Consider the following 24,036-nt stretch of genomic DNA (forward strand, 5'->3'; position numbering starts at 1 on the left):
TACTCAAACGGCATTGGACTCTTAGATTAGCAGGTCGATCAAGAACTTTTGTTCGCCTAATGACCGTAGCCAAGTGCATTGGACTTGAATCTGGAACAACGCTCTATTGTTATACTGTATCTGTGCTGGAGAGCGTTATGCGGCAATTTAATAAATTGCCTTTTTTGTGGACTAATAACTTGGTGTTACAATATCACGAAACTGTGAATGTTAGTATGGGCTTTCAATGTTGACAGAAAGAGGCCTGAAGCTGTTATTTTCTACGTTAATGAGAACCTATTCAATTATTTTTTTGTGTATTCTCCTTGCATATAATCCCATGTTAGTTCATGGGCTTAGTTTGATTATGTGAGGGATGTAGCAAAAAACAAAATGGAAATCGATGCAGTGTTATTTTTGAATGCAGTGCACTAACAGCAAAGACTTTGCAAGCTCCCATACACTCAGCTACGTCGGTTTGTGGTCTTGGATACTTTATTTGATTCGGTTCTGTTGGAAGTTTCAATCATTGAAAAAGATAAACATGATATTAATTTTTGATCGATATTCAAAAAAATCCTTATTTTTCAAACTTCCTGCTCAATCTAATTTGACTAGTCCAATTAAATTAATCAATTTTAAGCTCTTTTGAATGCTGAATCCAACGAGGATCACGCTGCGATATGCAAATTAATAATATGCATTGCATGCAGATCTGCAATCAATTATAACTAAGCCATAACTTGATAGTCTGCAGATGGCCAGTGATTTGTGTCAACCGGCGTTTTCCAGCAGCTTCAGAAATACAATGAAGTGTTGTTTCATATGATTCAAGTTCATTAAGCTCGATTACAATGGTTGTCACATGTGGCATCTTATAACTTTCCAATGATTCCTCTGAGTGTATCAGCAATCACCTCTGACTGAGGGTGTTTAATTTTAGTGGGAAAAGGTGAAATCCAATTCAATGCAACTCATCATCTACAATGGTTGACATATCAGACATTATCTGATAAAACTTTCCGATACTGGAGAATGATTTTCATGAGCATATCTGAAATCGTCATTGAGGGTGTTCGATTCTAATGAGACGTCATGATGAGCGGGCGATTCGGTTGATGTCAGTTCGGGGAACCGGTGACATTTGGGAATTGACGCGCGCGGAGGTTGATAGCCGCGTCACAATAGCCAATGACCGTTTACCAGCTCTCGTTTGCACGCAACGTGCGTTGTCTCCGGTTTGGTTTGGGGCGATTTGCATTTGGTTCGCATGACCACAGCCACAATGTATCGATCGTCGAGCCTGGCGGCGGAAGACAGTGCCTGCCTTGTTTCGAGTTCCATAACAGGAGGTGGCTGGGGGCGGGAGACGGAGCAGTGCCTAGTGCCGGGGGCGGCAGTCGTCGATGGACGCCTCGTTGGAATGGTGGCTGCAGCAGCCCGCCTCCAAGCACTTCCCCGACAATTTGGCGTCGGTTGACGGTCTGGTCGGTAGGTCCACCCGTGCGCTGTTGTCTGGGTCTTGTCATTTACATTACCAAAATCAACTTATTTTTCATTCAATGAGTTCTTTAGCATCAGTCACGCTTTACTCATATTTGTAGACTGCGTCGTTAGTATCGAGAATAAATTATGCTTGATTTAATTACTAATCACTATTAGTCCTATATTAACAACAGTAATGTGTTGCACAAATTTGTAGATAGAAGCGATAGTTTTCTAAATAATGTCGGAAAATTTTTTCGGGGAATTTGATTTGATTTTTCATTGGTTAAATAGATCCTAGTCACTTTTATTGGAACGGCCGCACAAACTAGTAGATTTTGTTGTCCTTTTTTGTATTGGTATTCATTATTTGATGCTTTGAAGAGGTACAAATGATTTTTCCTGTGGTATTTCATATTCCATCTAATAAATCATGATTTTTCCTGTGGTATTTCATATTCCATCTAATAAATCATCCTCATTTTGCATAAAACTGACAACATTTAAAGGAAATCCCTCTTAAATTTAGGTCGAGTTTAGTTTTATGAAATATCATAATGGTTTCGTAGTTTGATATTTTGGTTTTGGCATTCTTGGCATCATGAATGATGTGTTTTCGACCTTGGAATTGCAATCAATCACATTCAGTTACTAATATAAAACATTTTGTGACGTGTATAAAAAGACAACTCCAATATTCTAGGAAATTTTTAATTGGAATGCACAGTTCCATTCCCAGCATACTTCTCTAAAATTACTACTTGAAGATGACAAAGATGTATGGTTTCAAGTAGTGAAGAAGATTCTTCAACAACCAAGTATTTTTAAGTACGATTCTATTGTTAAAAAGCTTGACAAACTGGTTTTGACAAAAATATTTTTTTTGTTTGTGCAGATCTTCTAGCTCAAGATATTTTCGGAACCTATCAATTCAGTTTATTAGTGGTTTATCTTAGTGAATTATCATGCAGCTCACCTTGGTTTGTAACTGGTATTAGGTGACGATTTATAGTTCTTCCAATTGAAATGCACCATTGAATATTTTTTCTGAATTGTGAAGAATTCAATTGTTGATTTATCTCTTGACGTTGGAATATAAGCTTTCCAGACCTATTCAGAGAATTGAGAAGTCCAGTTGTCCATAATACACCATACTTTATTTAATACTAGTAGTTCTGTGAACAGTAGACCTCACGCAGTATTCTCATCCACAAGTACCTGATTGAAACTATATACCTTATGGAAATACAGCAATATAGACTGGCTTCTCCACACATCTGTGTAATCACTTGTCAGCTGATTTATGATGAATAATTTTCTATAGTCTGATTTTTAATATAATATTGGCGTATGAAGAAGGCTCCTTTTTCCTTTTATATTATCCTTGAAATGCAAAATTTCCAAAAACCTTATATACGTCGACGCGTAATTAAAATTGCAGAATGCTTCATATCGTAACTAAAAATTAATTTGATCCATACATTCTCAAACTGTGATTTCTTTCTCATTCTTTCTATATCTTAATTGCAATGTTTCTAAATATATAGGCTCAATCAATAAGATATATATCCTGGGTTTGATTTCGTGAGTTTTCAAATGCTCCAGGATGCACGATTTTCCCATTTCCTATTTCCATTCCCAAGTTCGTTCCTAGAGGCGCACCAAGTCTTCCTGGTACGGAAAAATGTTCTGCTAATTCATTGACAGGAGGTGGGAAAATTGTTGACTACAGACACGCACATGTAGCAATTGTTTCACACGATCTTGAATTTCCTTTCTTTCCAAAACCTCCAACATCAAATGTACTATGAATGAACTTTCAGTTTACTCAACCCTCAACTTGGATTGAAGAGTCTGGAAACTGGAATAGGTTAGCCCTCTTTTATTTTTCCCTAAAATATCCTCAGCGAAATATAGAGCACGTCTAACAGCCTACCTACGAAATTTGAAACTTCATCTCAATCATAATTTGCAGTGTACATATGAAACACTATAATGGTTCTCAAGACAATCTGAAAATGTCATTATTTTCAACTCTTTCTGATATAATCTTAGAATAGGTGATTAATCTAGTAATTTTTAATAGGGATTGATAAATTTGCAACAATCGTTACTAGTTTCTTGTTATATTTCTTGTGCTTCTGAGGATTTAGTTCAATTATTTCAGAATCAATTATATTCTTATCTCCATTCTGGTCAAATACTGTACTAAAATACTATTCTTTCCATTGAACATTTCAGTAGCGACGTTTGTGACGTTCTTGAATGTTAGAAGATAGTTACTAAGTAATGTCATAGTTGCAATGGCTGTACTTAGTTCTCTATAAAATATATTATAATAGAGCCTTAGTCATGCAAATGCAAATGCTACAAAAAGCAACTAGTAGTTTAAAGTGACTCTGATAAAAAAAATTATTTTCATTCAATCTAGTTTTATTTCAGTTATCTTCCTGCAAGTATCAGCTTTATATTTTCAAATACTCTTCTCTGTGTAGGCTGAATGAACACTTTAATCTCTCATCATCCCTCCCACCGCTGCAAGCCTAGGGCTCATGTTATGGGTATCAACTCCAGCAAAAATAAATTATACTCTTCAACTAAAACTTCGAAATGCGAACATTATGTGTAGGTGTGATTCGGAAATGTAGGCAAATTGTACTACACTCCTTGAACCGATTGAAATGTTCCACGCTCAACCACATTATTAACAAACAGGACTTGAACTAGTATAGAGGTAGCGACTGCGATCAACGTCATAAAAACTTGAGCAAGGCGGTTTGGACTATAAATGCGCTAGACCAATATGACGTATGCTCACTACAATCAAAACTATGTTTTCTTCTCTGGTTGTGAAAAGCGATAGGTAAACAAAATGAGAGATTGGGTTTCACTATTCCAGGAGTCTTTTAAACCTCAAGTCAAGGATTGTGATTTCTAGGAGAGATAGAAGAAGTCAATTGAAACAAATAATACCATGCAATGATGAAAATATAAATAATAAAGGAAGTTGAACCAATCTGGTGCAAAAACCATACACGAATGAATCAACTGTAACCAATTACAAGTACCCTGAGTAGGTGTGAAAAATTAGTAACTCCAGTTCTATTATACCACACTAATAACCGGTTAACCGTCAACAGTTATTATTTCTCTTTAATGCAAGATATAGGTACAATAATTGGATCTCGGTCAAGGCGATCAGGCTTTTCTCACATACAATGTTTGGGAGGCACGCAGTCTGAGCTGAGTGGACTGTGACTCTGCACTCCAATCTCACTCGCACACCTCTCACACCCCCCACCACCCTTCCTGAGACACTGAGGACAAATTACGCCTACGCCCATCAATCAAATTTCCTTGCTGATAAAAATGAGATTTTTCGGCAGAATCAGTAGAGCAGTCTCTACAAGGATTAATTGATGTATCTACAAGGATAATGATTTAGTATCATGATTGAAATTGGATGAACATGATCATTGACATGTTATTGATACTGAGGCCCGGTTGCACTAAAGTCAGTTAAATTTTAATCGTGATTAATTCCACGATAACTAATCAGAGAGGGGTTTTTTTAAATCATAGAAGGTTTTTTTTTTGAAAAAAAGGCTTTTCTGATTGTTTCTCGTGAGATTAATCACGATTAAAATTCAATCGGCTTTTGTACAACTGGCACAGATGGCATGAAAGGCTTAGTGGGAAGTTCATTCACAACTGCAGAACTCAGATTGCTCATTATATAATTATGTGAAAATTTTGAGAATAATTTGAATGCTTTCGAATAGTACAAATTGATTGAATCTGAGTTTGCAGTCTACATGATTTGACGCAAAAAAAAGAATAAAAAACTACTGGTTCTAATTTCATGTAGGCTTTGTAGGCTTATTTATCTAAACACGATAAAGTTGTTGTACACCATGAGTCATTGCACACTTACAACACATTTTTAAATATTACAAGAAGCTCTACATTTTCCTTTCTTGTTGAATGCCAAAGTAGCCTAGTTATTCAATGAACTATTGTCACAAATTCCCCATAACATAATTCCAAAGTCACATCATATTTGTACTTCTAATCAGAAAAGCAATACTTCCTATTAGAATATTTCTTTTTTACAGGGTTTCAACTATTCCTCAACCTTTTCACATTGGTTAATTATCAAATGAATGTTGATTGATGAAATCTTCCTGATTCTTAGATTGGTGTTTTCTAAATTAGATTGTATATTTCTAAGATGAAGAACTATGAGTTTATGAGTGCTTCAAGCTTTAGATGTTTGGATGCTTGCTGTTGGCTTTGACAATAAAAGTGGCAATGAACAGGAAGTCTCATATAAGAGTAAGAGGTCAATGTAATTTCCCTAATAAATTCAGTCCCCTTTGATTGACGGTTGTTCAAGAATGCTTTGATTATTCACTCATGTATAGTGACTGATTCTAACGTAACTATTATATATAGCTCCAATAAAACTTTCTTTTCCTTACATTTGTCAAAAATCGCCACAGAAGAAAGCATTAGAGCACCTCTGTATTCAATAATATCTTGTACAGATATTGAATCCTTTCGTTTGATGAATGTACCGTACTTTCTTTCTTGCTGAATATTTTCATATAATTATCATTTTTTTAGATATTTCCACAAGTTATTGAATAGCATTTTGAATATTTATTGTTACCATTCCATACAGATATCAAACCGTTCTCATTGACATGAATAAACAATAAATTTGAGTAAATTAGTCTCCAATTGAAAAGTCTTCTTCGAAAAAAATTTTGTTTTAATGAAATATTGTCCTATATCTGCGAAAATATTACTTTTTAATATTATTTTAAATATTTGACCGAGCAAAGTGAGGTTTGGCATTCCTCTTAAGCTGGGTTTACACCAAAGTTATTAACAAGATGTTAATAACATAATCCTTATAGATTCTATTAGATTGAACGGAACTTGACAATCACATATGATCATCATGTGTATGATAAGCTATGTTCAATCTGATAGATCTAAAAGGATTAAGTTATTAACATTTTGTTTGAAATTATATCAACAAATAAATAAATAAACTTTGGTGTAAACGCAGCTTAAATGTTTAAATGTTTATAATTATGTTGCACATTTACGGCGAAACGCGGTAATAGATTTTCATGAAATTCGACAGGTATGCTCCTTTTTTAATTGCGCGTCGACGTATATACAAGGTTTTTGGAAATGTTGCATTTCAAGGATAATATAAAAGGAAAAAGGAGCCTCCTCCATACGCCAATATTAGAGTAATAATCAGACTATAGAATTATTCATCATAAATCAGCTGACAAGTGATTACTCAGATGTGTGGAGAAGCCAGTCTATTTTTGTATTTCCATAATGTCTATAGTTTCAATCAGGTACTTGTGGATGAGAATACTGCGTGAGGTCTACTGTTCACAGAACTACTAGTTTGTATTCAATAATGAATCCTGGCAGGAACTATATTTTCATCATTAACCTCGTATTTCAAACTCATTCTTGAAAATAGAATAAATAGAATATGACTATAATGCACAGAAGCAAGGTGAGCTTCTGATTCATAAAACGGGTAAGGCAAGGAATGAGTCTCAGAGATGTTGACTTTATTGTCATTGCTTGTTTCAGATCATAACTAGAATAACTACTCAAAAAGTGGCCGTGAATTGCTAATGAACTGTGAAATAGATAACTTACTGTCATTTGTAAGAACCATGAACATTACTATAAAGTATCTCTCGAGTTCTCGAGGAAGTACAGTGCTCATTATTTACGAGCTTCTATTATGAAACATTTTATTTGTATGATAAACAGAAAATCACTTCAATGTATCTTTAATAGTTGAAAAACCGTTATTGCTCTGAATAAGTTTTCCTGCTATAGTTGTGTGTCATTATCTTATGAAGTGAAATGGAAATTCAGCCTTCTTGGAAAAGTATGAACGATCCTGAATTTTCATTCAACCTTGGATTGATAAGGTTAATTGAAAAAAAAGATTAATTGATAAGAGAGAAGATGTACTACTTTACTATGTGCATTCATTAATTGAATTAGTATAATGCAATATCAATAACTCTAATATCGGATTTATTCCAAATCCATTTCAAGTGGGCCTACCTATCATCATAGAGAAAATGCAGAGTAATATTCATTATTCGTCTATACTATCATCAATAAGTAATTTCGGGTGTTAATGGATGGTGAAATGGTTTGTTAATTTAGATAGGCCTACTTGAAAATGGAAATGAGTACCATTAAGAAAATTATAATTTTCAGCTCTCTTCTATAAGCTTCTCCTCTTCTACTGGCTCAAACTTTCCACTTAATTACCAACGGCTCAGTTTTATGGTGGATCTAATGTTAAAGGATCTGCGGTGTTCATCAACCGTTTTCAATTTTTCCATACATTATATAGAAACTGATTTCAAGATAATAATTAATCTCTTTGCAGCAATAACTGGTGTAATAAATCCATTCCTAATTCCAATAACTCTCCAGAGCTTCCCAAACAGTGAAAGTTGGGAGTGGTCCATCCACATCCACACTGCCTTAGTCTAACCTATCAAACTACTTGAAGGAAATAAAAAGTAAATTCGTATGGCTTTTATTGGTCCCTTGCGGGAAGGTTCCACCTCTCCGGAATATATAATTTGAGTAGTCAATGCCGGCAGATATTGAAGGAAATACATTTCTCCAGAAAAAGTACTGTATGTTTACTAAAGAATGGGAAAAGCTTTTGTACAAGGTGATAATGAACTTGAGCAACTGAGCATGTCTCCTCCAACCATTAACCTCTAGCAACTCTAGGTATGAGTGATACCTAATCACTCATTGGATTTGAACTACGTACATTATTCTTATTAAAATACAACTTATTATTCCACTTATAATAAGATTATACACTTCTAATTTTACTTGATTCCACAAAGGACTCGAACTAGGCCTTATAATTGAACTACTCACTGACTTGAAGTTCTTATTATTTTACGATTAATAAGATCATATACTTCGGAGTTAGCCTACTATTTGGTTTTAATTCATTTATATAGTATCAAATACCACAGACAAGAGAATGGTTGATCTTTGCTAATACCTAGTATTAATCAGCTTCTAGTATCAAAAGAACTTATTAGTACCTAGGTACTACTTTAAAAAGATTATGAAGAAGTATAAATTATTAATGAAGATGTAAGTTATTGTCGCAAAAAAATGACTTATTTGATTTTCCATCTCTAGCATAGATGCTTTGAACGTTCAAATTTATATAAATAATAGAGAAGGGAGAGTATTTTAATATAATAATATTGTATTTAATTTGAATAATTCGATTCTAGGTACAGCAGTAGTGTTTATTTTGAAAACATTTTCCATGTTCCATTATTGTGACAGAGCTATTTTTATTTTGAAAGTACTTTCCACCTGCAACACAGATTACAAGCGGCTGTATTATTTATTACTGGTTGCAAGTGCTTGGATGCGAGTGGAGTGAGTGTAGAGGGTGGAGCCGAGTCAACGACTCAACCAGCTGACCGTTATAATAATGATACACCGGCATCGATACACCACTAACTTTAACATTACAGTAACACGCGGCTTGCCCTATCCCTTCTTACCTTGGCCCGCTTTGACTCCAATAGTGAGAAACTGTCAGCATTGGTTGAATGGGTGGCAAGGATGCTATTTTTATAAGTAATGCTGACGGTTTGAAGTGAATTGATTCATGAAAAAGGTGAATGCAGTCTATAGTGAAATTGACTTCAAACTGACAGCATAGTTTGAATACGAAGCATCTATGTTGTTTATTGGGAAATGCTGCCAGTTTAAAGTGACTCTCACTGTAGACTGCATTCACTTTTCTCTATGGTCCGATTTATGGGTGTCGGTTGCACTCGACTCGCAACATTCCTATTGTCAGCTTCTGTTGAATGGGAAGCATCGATGTTTCTGGTAAGAAATGCTGACAGTATGTAGTGAATCTCACTTATTGCAAGCGACAATCGATGGCCGCAATGTGAGTGGTGCTGTGCTCTGTGGTGCCTACTGCCTACTAGGGGTTTAGTCAGCGGAGTTCCGGGTCTGCTGTGAATTTAGTTGAGCCGCCACAACCTTAAAGCCTTGAGCTTTGCAGCGAACTTAGTTCAGGTGGCGAAATCTGTACAGTACATGCCTTTTGGTTTGATTTTGGTATAGACCATCGCAAATGATGAAATTCTATCAATAAGTCGGCTCAAATTTTAAATAATTGTAAATGTTGAACAACTGACATTAGAAGGATTTGCACGCACTAGACCAAGGTTATGAGTGTATGTGATAGAACAATACTTTTCTAGTGTGTGTGCGTATATTAGGCTACTGATAGCTGTTTCTATTTTATAGCCTCCATATTGTTGAACTTGTCAAACAAGGTTGTTCTATGTGTCGCGTTTTGATTACGATGATTAGTTACGATTATTATAGCTGTAGAAATTGCCTATGGAAGAATCAAACATCATTATCTATTTATGTTGAATGTAAAAGACTAAGAAATTGTCAAAAACCACAGATTTATTGATACTTAGAAAGACCGGTTTGTCAATCTCTGATAAACTGATTAGTTTATAATCTGATTAGTTATAATAACCAATATGAATAATTACCACAATATCAACTTCTCAACTACACAAATAATCTATTTATGTCCTGTGAAATAATTAATATTTCAAGTCCATGGAGAAATCTACAAGGCTGGATGTATTCGAAACTGGAGTGTATTTCTTCTAGTTGAGTCTTAATACTTTGGCGAGACTGAACTAAGACTTTCACTCATTATCCTGGCCTTTGAAAAAACAGACTCCAAGTAGAATCCACATCATTAGTGCGGATTGTAATTATAGGCCTTATGATAGAGTCTTGTAACGGCATTTGTATTCGCTAACAACTGGCTTTTACATGGTCATTGCACTCAGGAATTGAAGAGAAGATTCATGTAAAACAAAGATAAAACTTCACAGCTTACATTTTATGAATGAAACTTTTCTATAAGTGCTGCTTGATTTTCATTCAGGAATAAAAGCATCGTAATAATAATACAATCCTCTGATACAATATAGTATTGTTCTAATTGGAGTTTTATATACTAGGTACTCTAATTTCAAATCAACTCATTGTGAAATTATTATGCAAGAAATAATCCTGCAACAGCTCTGAATCATTTGAATTTATTATTCTACGAATTCCTAATGAATAATTTATTAAAAATATAAAATATTGGCATGTCACTTGGGTTTATCTATCTGCTAGCAGTGGAAGTAGAGCAGTGAAATTGAATGTATGTTATAGAAAATTACTACTTTCTGTCATTAACACATCATCTATTTACATTTATTTTTTTACACATTTATCATGAAGCTAGATTAATTTACTTGGAATTGAATATAATTATTTATTTTATTCTCTCCCATCAAAATACTTGAAATTTCCCATGCTCTCAAAAACGAGTCTATAGTTTCTTATTACATTTTGACAAATATATAATTTCGACTCATTTGAAGATTTTTTTCGTTTCGAAAATTAAACCACATCACTCCAACTTCTAATAATATTCTTTCTTTTCTCTACAGGGCATGGCCTTCACCCTGGAAGAAAGACAAGCTCTAGGCATCCATGGACTGATCCCTCCCAGGTTCAAGACCCAGGAAGAGCAATTGAACTTGTGCCAAAAGAGTATTGACAGATACACTGAGGACCTCAACAAATACATCTACCTGATGGGACTCCAGGTATGTACATTTGCATTGAATAAGCACTTATAGGTTTCTTTTCTCATTTGTAAAAAAAATCATTAGACTAATGTTATATTTTTTAAAAGTATTTTTTTCTAGTAAAATTATATTTTCAGTCATAGAATTTTTCTATCGTGTTTGATTTATGTTTTCCTGGAGAGTAACAATATTTTATTGATGGATATCTTGAATACTCTACCGTCCTCATTTTTCAATCCTTGTTTTCTAATATTTTACATTTTTAATTGAAATATGACTTACTGTTTGAATATCCATATAATTTCATATTGTATGAGAGAAACGTTTGAAGCCTGGGAAGGTATTGTCGTTTTCTTTAAATCTGGCGTAATATTTGGAAATGATTGATATTTTGTCAAGTTTGGAAACGATTATGATGCGTTTGACCAGACTTTTTTGGAATTTGCTGAAAAATTTACAAAATTTCCACAAGCAGCTCAACAGAGAGGTTGTTTCAAGAGGGCGAAAAATTTTAGATTTTCACTATATAAATATCAACATTGCCGGCCGGATTTGTCTGAGGTGAGGAGCGTTACAAACCTTGGTCTGCTAGAACCGCCTGCCGCCTGGTTCGTGGGTTCGAATCCCGCCTATGTTTGATCATCTCAACAATTCACTAACGCACTTTTCATAACCATGCACAAGCAAAAACCTCATGTGGGTATCAACTGCAATAAAAATAGATATTTTCTATTAATATCTAGGCTATCTATATAAATATAGATATTTCCATCTCATATAAATAATATGATCCTATTATGTTGTACTTGTATATATTTTTTATTGTTGTACTTATAATATTAATACTGTACTTTATTACCTCATTTATTCTTTTATGATTTTCACTTTGGAAGTTTCCAATAATTCATATAATATGATGCATTTTTATTTATTGTTGCAGGACCGCAATGAAAGACTGTTCTACAGGTTTCTGTCAGAGAACGTTGAGAAGATGATGCCGATCGTGTACACGCCGACTGTGGGCAAGGCCTGCCAGAAGTACGGCCTGATCTACCGCAGACCACGGGGACTCTTCATCACCATCCACGACAAGGGCCACATCTACGACATCCTCAAGAACTGGTCAGTTTCAAAAGTGCATTCATATTCTCTCAGATTATAATTTCAAACATAATTCAATGGATGCAATTGCTCTCTTGAAAATAAATCCTTACTTGCTACTATTATAATACACATTATTTTGTTATCCGTTGTAAACTATTCAGTGAAATCTCATATTCTAATGATTAGATAGCTCTATCGTTTTATAACTCCGCACTATTTCCAAATCGTCTGTAGACTATGAAGAAATATAATTACCACAATATTCAATCTAGATTATAAAAATATATTATCAAATCATGAAAAGATTTATTTTTTTGATGAATATACTGTAGGGTATATATGCGAGATAGAATTGATCATCAACAAGAATCAATATTATACTATCAAATACATCGGGATGAATTATATCACAACTAACTACTATAGTAGGCAGTAGAAGAAGAAAATTCATTCTATTGTCTCATATATCAATAACACGAATCTCACTATAGATGTCCAACTGCTAAACTGCACTCATATATGTCAAATGGTTGATCCTCCTCTACATTAGAATCCTCTGTTATGCTGGTAATCATCTCTAAAAGAATAACTGATTAATAACTCTGTATCAATGGAAGAATTGCTGTGATCATATTATACACCATCTTGAATAAAACAGCAATGATTGTAGACCAATGTTTAAATAGTAGGCATATTATACTACTTTTAAATAGTAATCACTAGTTATTTGAAATAATTTCAATACTAAAGGATCTCTCTGCCGATAAAAGCCTTAAAAATAAATAAATAAATTTCAATACTTTATTTGAAAAGAGGTAGACAATTTCTTTTTTCTATTTATTGTGGAGAAATACCACAATATCAATCATACTGCACTAGAACTTATTTTTATTAGTTCTATTATTCAAGACGTTACAAGTAACCATAATTTATAAATACTGCACGATCTTACAGTAAGCTGCTGAAAACACTTAGCCTGCTTGGACTTGGATGACCTAGACCTAGCACAATCCAGCACTTCAAACACTATCTTGGTGATAGATAGATGAAAAACTTCCATCTATGGTGAGATCCATTTCAAACAGTCAGCATTCCTTAGGGTGAGAACATAGAGTGGCAAAGGTAGCTTCAAGCTTGAGAGTGTTGTATTCAGATGGTGGCGCACATAATGAAGCATAGTGAAGTATGTTTTAACCCATTTAGATACATGCATTACATTCAACATTCTCATTTTTGAAGCTTATTCGCCCCTATGTTTTCACCCCTTGCATTAGTGCTTCCCATTCAGCCAACGTTGACTGGTTGAAGTGAATCTCAGCGTGCTGATTTTATTATGATTTCCATTATATATTGAACTTTATATTGAACTTTGAACTTTATTTTTCCAAAAAAAACATTACAAACAAAGAAAACGAAAAACAATAAGGGTACTTACTTATTGAATTAGCAAGTTGATGCTAAATGTTAAGTTATATTATGTTAAAAATCCCTATTTTTCCTTGATTTGCTATCTTTCAACTGTGATTTGCTGATTTCAGGCCCGAAAGCGATGTGCGCGCAATCGTTGTTACCGACGGTGAGCGAATCCTGGGTCTGGGAGACCTCGGTGCTTACGGAATGGGAATCCCCGTCGGCAAGCTTGCTCTCTACACTGCTCTAGCCAACATCAAGCCACACCAGTGTCTGCCAATCACACTCGATGTTGGGACCAACAACAAGGTGCGTTACTTTCCTATTATTTCCACCTGAATTGGCTCAACAATAGGCCTACACTAAATTAAATGGAGTGATCCGCAGGCTCATCACCTAGGCTAGTGGATGAGCTGAAATTTATATAGGTACTACTGAACTATAAAAACTTATAGGTTCTATATAACTAGGGTATTTTTCAATTTAGATTGCTGGTGATGAAGAACCCACTAGTCTTGAAGCTTTAGGTCCACTCATCTCTCATTATCATCCGTCTCGATACCCTCTTACAAGCCTCTAAAAAGAGCTTATGTGGGTATCACCCTCAGCAAAAAATAAATAATTATAAACTGAGTGAATTTTGATTGTAACAATAATTGAAATAGTTCGATTTTTAATCTGAATGTATATTTTAATTTGTATAATATATGAAATTATTATGGAATGTAAATGAAATTGAATGAAAATTCCTCCCACTTATAATATATATAATAATTATAATTATCCTAATCCTATAAATTGAAATTGTCAGGAACTGCGGAATGATGACCTGTACATCGGTCTGAAGCACGAGAGAGTGAGGGGACCAGCCTACGATGAGTTCATCGATGAGTTTATGTCAGCTGTTGTCAAACGCTATGGCCAGAATACTCTCATCCAGGTAAGCTCACAGTCAGTACTTACTCGATTTATTCATCCATTCAGTCATCTTATTCTAAAGAGTATACTTACCGTACTTATTTGGAAAAACTCCTGAGCCTTGGATAGTTAGACGGGTGGGAGTGAAATTAAGTGAATGGTCAAGTCACCAAACCTATTCCCTCATCTACAGTCAGTAGAGCAATGTTCTAGTTCAAGAAAGCAGTGATCTTTGCCATTGTGAGCATCTCTCCTACGTTTGCTCACTAGATGCTATGCAATGTGCACTCCGAACTCGCTTTTAAATTTATCCTCACAGACTCGATGACTCCCACTGTGAGATAGCACCCATTTCAGGACGACAGAAATGGTAAATCTAGAAATGGGAATAAAAAATATCACCAGAACTCCGGAGAATGGCATTGGAGTGAGGAAGTCAATTTTGTGTTCTCTTCAGCTTTTGGCTCGCGAAAATACAGCTGCTCTGAGAATTTTCGACACCGGTTACAAATTCTCCATTAAATCTCAAAGAATAAAAGAACATTAGGACATCTTATTCCATTAACATGGAGCCACAGACAGCTCACAGTTCACAAGCAGTGCGGAATTCTATAGATTCTGTAATCGAATTATTCATGCATTTTTAATTCAAGTAGCAAATAATCCTAGATGGAAAAATTTTATATATATTTAAATACTAATGAAAAAGAATACATTAAATAGTGTTGGACGGATATTTGGGTTAGTTGATAGCAATGAATTTGGTTCGCAAACATGATCGATCAGCATTATTAAATAACTTTATTTCAACTTCATTCCTACTTTCTTAATTCTACTAATAAAATTCTACTATGAGATGTTGATGGTACTTCGAATAAATACTCCACTCTTGAAATGAAATAAAATTATTAAATACCCTTTTTAAGTTCTATTAACTCGAAACATTGTATATTATGTATATGAATGAATATGTTTCTACATATTCATTGAACATGTTTAATAAATGAACATGTTTCTACTCTTAAGAGCCATTTTCAAGTTTGATGATTTTCATTGCATTTCAATAATTCTAGTGTTAGTCTAGTATTCGCATAATAGGAGTTTTTACAAAAACGGGAAATTTAGAAAAAATCCTACGTTGAATATAGTTAGAACATTATTTACTCCAATTATAACCGGTTAAATTCTTTACTAAGTAATTAAACTTTGCTTGAAGATTGTTAATGATTTTTAAACCAGAAATTGGCGTAAAGAAGGTAAAATTCTTTCTTCTGAAAGCGATTCGGATGATTGGAATTGTACTGTAGCCCTATAACGAAACTTAACTATCTTGTTAATGAGTTGAAAGAATAAAAATATAGTAATTATTGCAAATCCAAAATCACAAATAACCATATTGATCCCATTGGTATTTCATTCAACTATTGAAAATGCTTGTTACAGTTTGAGGACTTTGGTAATGAGAACGCATTCAAACTTCTGCACAAGTACCAGATGAGCTACTGTACTTTCAACGATGACATCCAAGGAACCGCCTCAGTGGCAGTCGCCGGTCTGCTCGCCTCTCTCAAGATCACCAACACCAAGCTCAAGGACAACAAGTTTGTCTTCCAGGGTGCCGGAGAGGTAACAAACCACACAATACACTCAATATCATATAGAAATCGACAAATATTCACAAAAACAAAATCCTCTTAGAAAATATTATTTTTCATCAAAGAATAAACCTCACTAATACGGTGCAATGTGTAAGAAATTTCATAACCTAGAGGTGGTCGACATTTGAAGGTTACTTTCTTCGAACTGGCAGTCTCACGGTTAATTATGTGAAACTGAAAGGCAAAAGATACCATATTTTATTACTGTATAATAATTATTCCAAATATCCAATGAAAGGACTTCTGCTAGTGCAAATATTGACCGAAGACCTAAATAGCAGAAGGAAATTTGAAGAACTAAACAGTCCAAAATTTTCTATCTTAGATACCGTATACTTGCATTTCTTTATCCATTACGAACTTCTATATATGTTTCATAAAGTTTAAACACTGAAATGACGACTTGCATGCTATAATAATTGTGATAAATATGGAATCATTAACATTATGTTATCTTTTCTCTCATTGTCATTGTCAACTGTTGACAATGAATCCCATGCGATTCGAAAGTAAGCTCCAGTCAGTGAGTAAATATTTCATATCTATCACAATTATTATTATAGTCTGCAAGTCGTCATTTCAGTGTTTAAACTTGATACCATTTAATTTACTTTGTCGTATTCAGAACATTTCGAAAGTCGTTAATTGTGTACTTATAATCAACATCGAAAATATCAAATGATTTGAAGGCTTTTCAAATTGAATTCATTCTTATCAAAAACACAACTTACTCGTATCTTATATCACACAACCTTTTCATGAAGTACACACGGAAAATGTATTCAGCACTTGATTATTTTAATACTTTTATCAAACTGATGAGAGTTCACTGATATGCACCTCAAATTGATTTATTTTGCTGTCGTATTTCTTCTTATTCGGTTACTTTACTTCATTTTTTTGTTAATTTCAGGCAGCCCTTGGAATTGCTTCCCTGATTGTGATGGCTATGGTCAAGGAAGGTATCAGTGAAGAGGAAGCTAAGAAGAGGATATTCCTGTTCGATTCCAGAGGCTTGGTCGTGAAGAATCGCCCCACTGGAGGCATTTCCGAGCACAAGGCCAAGTTCGCCCAGGTCATGGACCCCATTGACAAGTTGCATGACGTTGTCAAGAAAGTCAAGCCATCCGTCATCATTGGTAAATGACAATTCTTCAACTAAACAAACTTGAAAAAATAGCGTAATACGAGCAAAGCTTCATTGACATGGGTACAAACGAACAAAAGCCTCCCATTCGAGGTACCGTAATAGTATTTGAAAAAAACGTCAATAAGCAATATTCATTCAATAAGCCACACACTTTCTTTTTCAAGAAACAATTGTCCATCCCTTTGACAATACATTTTTTAGAGAGATTAAAAGCCATTTTAATGATTCGTTGGTAGCAAGAGTACTTAAATTCGTGATATTGAATTATTTTTAGTCTATTATTTATTTGTAATACAAACAACCTTGATATTAAAGTTTATAATATAACTTCTAACAAGATTCATCCTTCTGTAAAAGTTTTCACTGATAAATTTTAAGAAAGAAGGATAAATTCTATCCTATTAAATTTTTGAAAGCATACAGATCATTTTTACAAGCCTTCTCTGATCACCAATTTTTGTATTTTCTGTATTCCTCAAGCCAGTCATACACACACACCCATCAAATTTGGTCGTACGATTTTTTACCGCCCTTATGAATGCTATTAGTTTGAACAGATGATGTTTGTCAAGTTCCGATTAATATGGTAGCTTTTATAAGGCGTCAAAAAATCGTTGTGTGTGTAACTGGCTTTACAGTCTGAAAATCCAATTAGGTAACCATTTAGTTGAACAGATTTATCCAACATTTTCTTGATATAGTCAAGTTTCATTACTTATTTATACTTTGTATTTCATCAGTGTTTGTGTATTTTGTTTCTTGTGCAATGAAATTTATTTTATTAAATGACTATGATGAAATAGCACACTGTTCCTTGTAAATTTTACACCATCGATTATGCAATCGAAAGATTATATTTCAGACGTAATTGAAGGTTTGTTGATTAGGTGCGGCTGCACAGAGGGGAGCGTTCACTGCTGAGATCATCGCCGAGATGGCAAACATCAACAAGCGCCCGGTCATCTTTGCTCTCAGCAACCCCACCTCACTGGCCGAGTGCACGGCAGAGGAGGCCTACACTCATTCCAAGGTACGCTTTTACAATTCTAATTATCTATCAAGCTCTTCCTCTATGAGCGAACTTAAGAGAAAAATCACTCGCTTCTGCTACTTTATTACGAAGTAGGCCTAAAAAATACGAATTCTCAACACAACGCAAAGGTTGAGAATTCAGTTTTGTCTATCATTCTACCTGATTTATAAATCATTCTATTGGTAAGGAATAATGATATTAGTAAGTCTTCATAATACTCATTAATCAATCTCTACCATATAATATAAATTTTTTTCATCAAAGATCAAATTCGTAAATTTTTAAACATAAACGTGATCTGTTAATATCCACTATGATGAAAACTTGTGAAATATTATTTAAGTCAATTATAAATTTGATCGATCATACGCCATATAAATAACCACTCATTGTAACATTCCTAGTGGTAAATTAATCATTTATAACTGTTACAATATTCATTATTTTATAGAGCTTTAAAGCTAAAACTAGAGTAGAATCATGCTTCTAATAAATAATGTTAAAAGACAACTTTAATATTAAAAGACAACAAACAGTTGTCTTTTAATATACTGTATTCAAGTGAAAGTTAAATGCATACATTCATTAAGAGCCGTTTGCACAGTTGGAACAGAATCTCAGCTTTAACTGGATCAAATCAATTTCAAGTTACATTTGCTATAGGGGACCAGAAGTTGGCTGAAGAATCAACACGATCTATAGTGGCGAAATTTTTCCAAAAGAAGGTTATATCTTCTCCATGGAAGCGTTACCATTCGTGCTCATGTCAAAAAATTTCAAACAAATTCATTCAAAATATGATTATTCACAAATTCAAAAAAAATGGGCGCTAAAGTAAAGTAAATTCGTATGGCTTTTGTTGGTGGGGAGCACGGTATTTAGATGAAAAATGTATTTAGTATCTTCTTCTATATACCGTGGTGGGGAGTCCCTTGGGCGCTAATCATCTGATCTTCACACAATAACTCTTCTACACTGAATCGCTAGTGTTCTAACTCCTGATCCCCTATAACTTGAATATGTGATTCATTTTGAAATTAAACAACAGCTGATTCAATCCAGTTCACGCTTTCACTATGCAAGATTTTACCATAGAGTATAGAGAAACGATAGCATAAGTAGATATCCCATGGTATAGGGAATTTATGTCGCAACTTTTACTGATATCTCAAGCCGATTACTGTCGATTATTGTCAATTTTTACTGTTTTGTTGGGGTGATAGTGTATGAACGGCAGAATTTGAGAGACTACCAGCGTCACACATCTGTATAGGAAAGAACTACGTGAACTATCGGCTTGGGATAACAGTAAAAGTTGCGACATAAACGCCCTATACCATGGGATATCTACTTATGCTATCGTTTCTCTATGATTTTACTAAAGCTGGGGTTTTTTTTGTGCGTAAATGCCGTCGTCGACCACGACAGGGTAAAGATCTCACGTTTGTTACATTTCAATTTGTCTAAATAACCTAAAATATTCTGTTCAATTATGTTTTAATGGGGGATCTTGAGTTCATAGAGTTTTATACTTTCAAATGGCAATATGTTGATATTATTAAAAATGTTTTTATTTTTGAATAATAAACACAAATAATGAAAAGTTATTTGATCAGCTGTTTTAGCACACTTGAAATTTGGACAATATGAATGTCAACAATGCTTGCCGTCGTCGACTGCGGAAATTTACGCATAAACGAAAATGCACCTTTAGGCAAGCGTTGCTACAGTTATCAAAAAGAAAGATGGAAAAATAATAATTCCAATGTTGCTAAATAACCTGTTTACAGCTCAATTTCTGCCATCACAGGAATTCATAACTATCAAAATAGTCTATGAACATTTGAATAATACTAGATAAATTCTGAGGAAAATTTTCAAATGTTGATCATTAAATTTCAGGGCACTGCTATCTTCGCCAGTGGATCGCCGTTCGACAAAGTGGTCTACAACGGAAAGGAGTTCGTGCCAGGCCAGGGCAACAATGCTTACATCTTCCCAGGAGTCGCTCTGGGTGTGATCTGCGCCGGAATCAGACACATCACCGACGAGGTCTTCCTAACTGCCGCTGAGGTCAGCGACCATCCATTTTTCACCCTTCAAATTCCATAAAAAACTCTTAAATGCACAGTTTACATTAGTGATGAGAGATTTCAGTTCTATCTTATAAATCGCTAATATACTCAGTTCTCATTGGTGAAGATTTAAAATGTTGTATTAAGTTCTATTTATCTATCCATTCATTTACAAAATACACAAAACTAATTAATTATTATTGAGAGAGAATCCACATGATTATCCCAAAACTGTTTCTCTCCCAAATTTTGATAGTATAGTCCAAATAAAGGTTCCAAACATATGCTGGATTGCACCACGCGGTATAGTTGATTTGGGATCAGGGGAGTGCTAAAATTCGGCTCTTCCATGATTTCAGATAATTCTACTTATTAAACAGTTCTCTTTCAGTTGCATCATTCAAGTTCTCGAATTATACAAACAGGATCAATTTTGTTTTAGGATCAGCGGAATCAGCAGAACCTAATACCTGAATCTGCTCTCTCATGATTTCAGATTATCATATAATTCTCAAATGAAATAATAACAACGAAAATGATAACAAATGAAAAGTCATTCTGTTCTTTATCTTCTGGAAATTCACATCAGTTTCTCTTATATGCTTGAATGTAGTTCCGAATTCATTCTAGATTGCTGCAAGCGAGATTGAGAGTTCCTCATACTAATATCAAATTTGTTGCCAATTATTTCAGACTCTATCTGGCCTCGTTTCACAAGCCGACCGTGACAAGGGAAGCCTCTACCCACCCCTCACGTCAATCAAAGACTGTTCCATTAAGATTGCTGTCAAAGTTGTTGAAGGCGCCTATGAAGATGGTCAGTTCTACACAAATAACCACTCTTTGGGACTCGGATAATTAAACTGGGATGGACCAGTCAATGCATTATCTTTTTGTGCACTTGGGGTGGAATGGCCATAACGCGAGGGATGTTCTCTAAGTTGTATCTTGTAGAGTTCAGCGTTTCCAGTTCGGATCTTTCTATAGTTTGTATAAAATAAGTTGAGACTTGGCTCTCCATTCGAAGTAATTACTGCTTTGCGAAATTGTGTAGAAATGCAAAGCTCTCAAATTTCTAATTTAATCACAGAGTTTTATGCAGAATATATATATATATATATATATATATATATATATATATATATATATATTATATATATATATATATATCATCCCCGATATTTCAGTAGTGCTGAAGAATTTCAGGGTTGAACCTTGAACGATTAAAAGGTTTTTTTTTAATTGAAACCATCACGAAAATATCTTCTGAATATTTCTTCTCTCAGAAATATGGGGTGTCGTAATAGGTACGGTAAGAATTTTATATTAAAATAACGGGGAGAATGTCTCCTTCATATTGGTGTGTGGATCTTTTTAATCCGACCTATACCTAGTTATTTTTACTTTCCGTACTTACTACCATATGTAAGGAAAGTATTACTTCTCCAAATTCATACCCTGGATAGCTATGCGTTAGCCCTATCAACTGACATTAGTCTAATTTCTGTAAAAATTGTAGGAGCTGCGCAACATTGTCGAGAAAAAATGGTCATTGTCAGCAAAAATTTTGCTGAATTTCTATCACGATTTTCTCGACCGATTTTTTCAAATTTTCATCCTAGATAGTCATTTATAAGCTCTATCAACTGGCATGAGTCTCCTTTTTGGGAAACTAGCAAGAAGTCTTTCCAAAAATAGAATTTGTAACTTCTTTCTCATGCAAGGCAGAAATAGTTTATTCCGCACCTAGGGCTGAAAATGTGCGTTTACAGGCTCGAAATCGGTCTTCACGCACATTTTCGGCCCTAGGTGCGAAATAAACTATTTTGTCACAATTGAATGAGCTGGTTTTCGTGTGTCATATGGAAGCCGAAAGTGGTCGTTTTCTGACCAGGTCGGTAATTTTTTTACGGCCCTAGGGCTGTGAAATAACCTTTAATGTCAGCTGATTCTGATTCGATGTAAACGTTTTTACAAAATAGTTCATGAAACGGAATCAGTTTATGTTTCTAGAATTGAATAAAGTATTCTGCAATAAGATACTATCATTTTATTTGGATGAATGACATTTTATTCTTATTTCTGAGAGAAAAATTGATATTAAAATATGTTTTCAATTCCATAAATTGAATTTACTTTTAATCCTTCATCCCTGTAACTTTTTCAGCAGTACTGGAATATCGGGGTTATTCTACATACAATTCTGTGATCGAATAAGAAATTCTAGAGAGTTGCAATCTTGCACAATTTGGCAACGCTGTAATTTCTTCGGATGAAGGGCCATATCTCAACTTATTTTATACAATCTATAATTGTCAATTTTTTAGTAATTTGGTTAAATTATAGAGAGGGCTTACGCTTCATAAGTATTCGATTGCTTAACTTAACAGAAATGTTGTACAGTAACTACTGTGAATGGATACACACCTCAAAATTTATGCAATATCTTATCTTATTCGTGAATCTCTACAAAACAGTAAGTTTATAACGGTTGTCCTTATAATTTATGACAGAAATGGAGATAAGTTTCACATAGTTCATCTGTGGTTTTATTCAATAACAGATCTATCAAACTTGGTTCATACCTTTGATATATTATTTTACTAAAAAGTATGATTTATCTACAACCTTTATTTCGTTTTCATTAAGTTGATCTGTATCATATTGATTGAAATGAATCTGATGACAATACCAGCTTGTGTATTGTGCTAAAATTGTATTTTGTAGTATGTCGTCTCTTCTTTCAATGCTTTGTGATTATTATTACATTCATTTCGAACATTAACTCATCTAATACATTGAGTGTCAACATCATTTTGTTACTCGAAATAATAATAATATACCGTATTCTTCCCTTATTGAAAATTGGTTCATTTCCATTTTATTTTGAATAGAGACTTGAAATTATCACAACCTATTCATTGCAAATTAATTTAAATTTTCTATTAAAATTCATTTTATTCACGGTAATATTGACATCCACCGCATGTTTTTTATACTCTATTCCTACTTTTCTTATTTTCTGCTAATCGACTCTACAATCTCACATGTAAAACAAATTTAATCAACTAATGCTTTATAGGTGAATTTGGGGAGAACCTCTTGTAGTTTCTGCATATTACATTGGAGCCTCTTATATCTAACATAAGAGACTCATAAAGTGTTTGGAAATATAACTCCGAATCGGTTCTTCTAACTTCCTCATTTTTGCAAGTAGAGCACTTACTTGCATTCGATGAATTTAATATTATTGAGGAATTTCTTTTTTGTTCCCGTTAAATGGTTTGTAACCACGGATAATTTTACCAACACCGTCTTTCTATCACAAAAACAGTGTCTTATCGGTATGTTCTCACTGTTGTAAGATTTACATAAAACTGTAGCATTCCTTAAAAATAACATTAGGCTACTGCTCTACATTCAGTCAATGCTGACAGTTTGAATCGAATCTCACTATATGAATAAAGATTCTCCATCCATTGGA

General features: G+C 34.1%; 1 protein-coding gene across 6 annotated transcripts in view; it reads left to right on the plus strand.

Moving 5' to 3' along the window:
- Nucleotides 1-24,036, plus strand: part of LOC111053324 (NADP-dependent malic enzyme) — a 57,695-nt gene that overhangs the window by 27,977 nt on the left and 5,682 nt on the right. For 4 of the 6 annotated variants that reach the window (XM_039434668.1, XM_039434679.1, XM_039434688.1 and 1 more), the window contains exons 3-11: nucleotides 11,064-11,222; nucleotides 12,145-12,326; nucleotides 13,847-14,027; nucleotides 14,530-14,658; nucleotides 16,080-16,262; nucleotides 17,208-17,433; nucleotides 18,332-18,474; nucleotides 20,380-20,550; nucleotides 21,246-21,369. In XM_039434668.1, the coding sequence (XP_039290602.1) occupies nucleotides 11,064-11,222; nucleotides 12,145-12,326; nucleotides 13,847-14,027; nucleotides 14,530-14,658; nucleotides 16,080-16,262; nucleotides 17,208-17,433; nucleotides 18,332-18,474; nucleotides 20,380-20,550; nucleotides 21,246-21,369 (1,498 nt within the window). Of the gene's footprint in view, nucleotides 1-1,155; nucleotides 1,471-11,063; nucleotides 11,223-12,144; nucleotides 12,327-13,846; nucleotides 14,028-14,529; nucleotides 14,659-16,079; nucleotides 16,263-17,207; nucleotides 17,434-18,331; nucleotides 18,475-20,379; nucleotides 20,551-21,245; nucleotides 21,370-24,036 lie in introns of those variants that run through there. The other 2 variants (XM_039434675.1, XM_039434694.1) reach the window with 1 other exon arrangement.

Source organism: Nilaparvata lugens, chromosome 1, assembly GCF_014356525.2.
Source record: "Nilaparvata lugens isolate BPH chromosome 1, ASM1435652v1, whole genome shotgun sequence".
Lineage (NCBI taxonomy): Eukaryota > Metazoa > Arthropoda > Insecta > Hemiptera > Delphacidae > Nilaparvata > Nilaparvata lugens.